This window comes from Xenopus laevis, chromosome 8L (genome assembly GCF_017654675.1).
Source record: "Xenopus laevis strain J_2021 chromosome 8L, Xenopus_laevis_v10.1, whole genome shotgun sequence".
Taxonomy (NCBI): Eukaryota; Metazoa; Chordata; class Amphibia; order Anura; family Pipidae; genus Xenopus; species Xenopus laevis.
Window position 1 is genome coordinate 31,687,562 of NC_054385.1, and position 4,139 is coordinate 31,691,700.

At 42.3% G+C, this 4,139-nt stretch overlaps 1 protein-coding gene across 1 annotated transcript; it reads right to left on the bottom strand.

Annotated features, from left to right (window-relative positions):
* Positions 1 to 209: 209 nt before the first annotated feature.
* Positions 210 to 3,915, bottom strand: LOC121396974 (myb-like protein X). The gene is made up of 10 exons (XM_041572650.1): positions 3,897 to 3,915; positions 3,366 to 3,407; positions 2,957 to 3,026; positions 2,810 to 2,849; positions 2,604 to 2,691; positions 2,461 to 2,511; positions 2,125 to 2,184; positions 1,813 to 1,883; positions 1,019 to 1,426; positions 210 to 559 (listed from the first exon to the last, which is right to left on the bottom strand). Exons 2-10 carry the CDS (start codon positions 3,396 to 3,398, stop codon positions 439 to 441), a joined length of 942 nt encoding a protein of 313 aa, XP_041428584.1. The 5' UTR covers positions 3,399 to 3,407; positions 3,897 to 3,915; the 3' UTR covers positions 210 to 438.
* Positions 3,916 to 4,139: the final 224 nt, after the last annotated feature.

Consider the following 4,139-nt stretch of genomic DNA (forward strand, 5'->3'; position numbering starts at 1 on the left):
TTCAATTAAACCCATCTTTGAGCAACACCACACAGTTTTACCCAACCCTGTTCTGCACTTGCAGATGTTCATCAGCCCCAGCGGTATTATTTAGATACACACAAACGCACATCCCTTCACACAATTGGTCAGTCACCTTAAGCAGAATGAGGCACAGGAGACCCTCCCTTCAATATTCACCATAGTTATTCAATAAATACAGAGACATGTTTATGGGAAACCTGTTGGTGGGAACAGGAGATTTATTGATTTAAATATCCAATTATTGTTGGGCATCAACAATAATCAACAGCTGATGATCCAGAGGAAGGCAAAAAACCCCAGCACTTGGCCAATTTGAACTGAGGGTAAAAATTCCTTCCTGACTCCTTCAAACGGCAGTCGGTTTATACCCTGGATCATGGCTAGACACAGACACACACAAACATAGACAAACACTCACAGACACACATAGACACACACAAACACACAAATATGTACAAACAGCCACAGAAGGCATGCAAGGAGCAGGGTTGCGTCGCTGGCAGCAGAACTGTCTGAAGAGTCTTCTGGTGGAATGCTGAAAAGAAAAAGTTTAGAAATTGTTAAAATAAAAAATAATTACAGACTAATACTTGTTTTTTTTATTATATAAACGGCTCATTCTGGCTCTACAGCATATCCACTACCTGGCATGGCACCTTTTATTTTATATTGATCACCTGGTGCCAGTCTTGATTCCAGTGAGAAACCCATTCCCAAAGGTGGATATGTGAGCCAGTGCTACAGCAGTCCTATCAGAGTTACCTACCTCCCCCCTTATTGGCCTACTAGAGAATCAGAACTGATATCTGTAGTCTTGGCCAGATTCTTACCCAGAGTACCTGGCACAACCTAAAGGCACCCCTACACCCGCCTAGCAGTTACGCACCATGACCGATCAGCACGTGAGTGTAGAAGGAGCCATTCCCACTGTGGCCGCCATTCTTTTATTCTACTCTGCAGATGAAAAGCAACAGCCAATAATTAGATATATTACCTAAATCCTCTGTAGTCCTTCCTTGGCCGTTTTCGGAGGGTCAGCCTTTCTACCTCCGGAGGAGCTTCTTCTCCATCTACTCGCTCTTCTTTATTCTCCGCTGCTGGATCTTCCTCTTCATTTCTTTTCCTCTTCATTCCTGCCTGTTCTTCCACTGCAGGAGATTGCTCCTCCATCTTCTCCTCCACTGCAGGGGCTTGATCTTCTGCAGGACCTCCTTCTTCTGCTCCCTCTTTCTCATTCTCTTCAAGAGCTTGCTGTACTTCTCCTGGAGCTGCTTCTTCCTCCTCTTCTTTCTCTTTTGCTCCTTCTTTCCCCTGTGAGGCAAGGGCTTCCTCTTCTGCTGCTGCAGTGGCTCCATGCTCCTTTTCTTTAGCTGCAGGAGTTTGTTTGTGCGTTTGTTTCTTACTAGGTTTGAAGGGAAGAACATGTAAAATATTGAGTCATTATTGTCATATGTTTCCAAAGTATTGCAACTACAATTCTGATCACTGGAGGATTAACATAGCCAGATAGACTTGTACCTAAGTAATAACATTATACCTGCTACACACCTGTCCCTACTGTAACACATTGGGCAGTTACTGAGCTGAGTAAGTTCCATGCTGGGTTTCACGCAGTGATACATGCGGAGATAGGTGCTTTGGTTGTAGGGACCTAAAAAAGTTCCACAAGTTTCTGTGCTATTTATTATTAGTATGGCCAAAGCACCCAGAGCTATGAGAAAACATCTATTTTTTAAATATGTTATGTGCCAGTAACTGTAATTAAAAGTGTTATTGCAAAGTACATACCGAGCAGCTTCCCGCAGCTTCTGCTCCCTCAAGAGCTCGATGTGGAAATGCCGAAAGTGATGTTTGATGGTCTGTCAGCACAGGGGAGGCACAAGGATAGGAGCAAAGAGGAAAGAATGGAGACAATTAGGATTATGCCTGTACGTGTGCTAATAGTACCTTTATATGCTGAGGGCAGTGAGGGTGTGGGATTCCCCGCCGGCAGTTGATGTTGAGGCATTGTAATTATGAGCATCAGCCTTTTCTCATCATTGGGAGAAAAACCAGTTCGCCCCCAAATCACCCCATGTACAGTTGTCCAGGTGAACTTACATTCTGCAGCCGCAGATACTCATAGTTCTGCCTCCGGTTTTGCAGTCGTGTTGGATGACCCTGTGGAAGAAGAGAGTCAGTGTTAAGCGCTTCTTTGCACCAATGCCAATATTGTGCCCATGTGGCCCCTTGTAATGAAACTCTACGCAGTGTCTGTGCATAACCCCATTTTTATTGCTGGTGAAAATGCCACTTGGATGGTTGACTTTAGATGCCCGCCCCTCCTCCCTGGGGAGCAGGAGATAGAATAAATAATATTGTTCTTAATTATTATAGAGACACACAGTGAATAATAACCTCTCCTATAATAATAATAATAATACTAGTGACACTTACAGGAGGCAGCTTGGCATTCTTGAGGGAGGCACGTTCCCTCTTGAGCACTTCCTGTAACATAAAGAAAGAAGCGTGAGATAAGAGCTGGCAATCTAATATCATTTGTTCCCTATTTATCAAAACCTCTATTCTGCATTACATACCAGTGAGTCGAGCATTAAAATGTATTGGGCAATGTTCTCCTTAGCCCTCATCCTCGGGTCCTCAACACATGTAAGAAGGAAGTGTTTTCTGAAAAAGAAAAATACCACTGAGCATTAATAAAATATTTTCCAGCCTTATTGCCCTTGCAATAAGCCCTGGGGCAATAGCAAATGATTCCCAACATGTCCATTTATGTTTTACTTACAGGTTGAGGTTCTTGCTGTTTTGGTCCTGGTAGTGATCTTCTGCAGGAAAAACACATTTCCATTAAATACTGAGCTAAAGGGTGAAAGGAATTCACATATAATAAAACTAACAACATTAGGGACTGATAAAGAATATTGGATTTTACCGTAATAAGAGGCAAGGGCCTCAAAGTCTGTATATTCCTCCCTGAAGTTCTTCAGGACGGAGTACAGCGTCTGTAAGTGAAAGGAAAGAGCATTAGTGACAGAATACTAAAGGGCTCTAAATGCTGCTCATAGTCAGTCTCGCTCTGAGGAGAGTAGAGACAGAAAAGGGCTTGTGGTTTCTATGGGGCAAACATGCCAGGAATAAGGACATTGTATTCTGAAAAGGAAATAAACATAGTGATAATATTCCCTGGATGTCTGTTCTACCTGCACAGATGCAAATGGTATGGCAGCTCCCACCTATATGTATAAAGGAAACGGCGCAGACAGCCAGACAGCTGCTTATAGAAGAGTGAAAGGGAAACACCAGTTCAGATGAGAGAGGAACTTTTAACACACAGGCATTACCTTGAGAGATGGATTTCTCAATGATTTCTCCATCGTCGAAATCTAAAAGGACAAATGGACATAATCAGGCAAAATGAAGTCACAGTTAAAGGGTTTGTTCACCTTTAAATTATTTTTTTGTATGATGTAGAGGGTGATATACTCAGACAATTTTCATTCGGTTATCATTTATTGTTTGTGGTTTTTGAGTTATTTAGCTTTTTTTCAGCAGCTTTTAAAAACGTTAATGAAGACCAATTGAAAGTTGCTTAAAATTAGCCATCCTATAACATACTAAAAGTTAACTAAAAGGCAGGCCATCCATTTATTTCCTTATCTGTATTCCCCCATTTATATGAAACATTGTTCCACTCAATGATAAAAGCCCATTATTAACGATGCTGATGGATTTGCTTCTTATAAATCCCATATACAGTAACCGTATGGGCTCATATGCACAAAGCCACGTGGGACTCCACCCCCCAAGTGAATTTAGGACAGACTCGCTGAAGAAGAAATCAAGTGCTGTATCAGTTGAATTTGCAAGATTACCTCTTAAAGAAGATTCTCCTAAGGGGGAAAAAAAGGGGGCGGCACAAGGCCGGGCCACCCCGAGGGGGGCCTTCCCTAAGGAACCCCTGGCTCTCTCTTACACTGTTCAGATGAAGATGTTATTAACTGAACAATGGAGAAGCCAAAAAACCCAGATGTTATTGGGCAGGTCTGAAGCACAGAAGTCGCTGTCCAAAAATGCAGGAAAAGCACTGTAGCAATCTGTATAGAAAAGAGAATAAA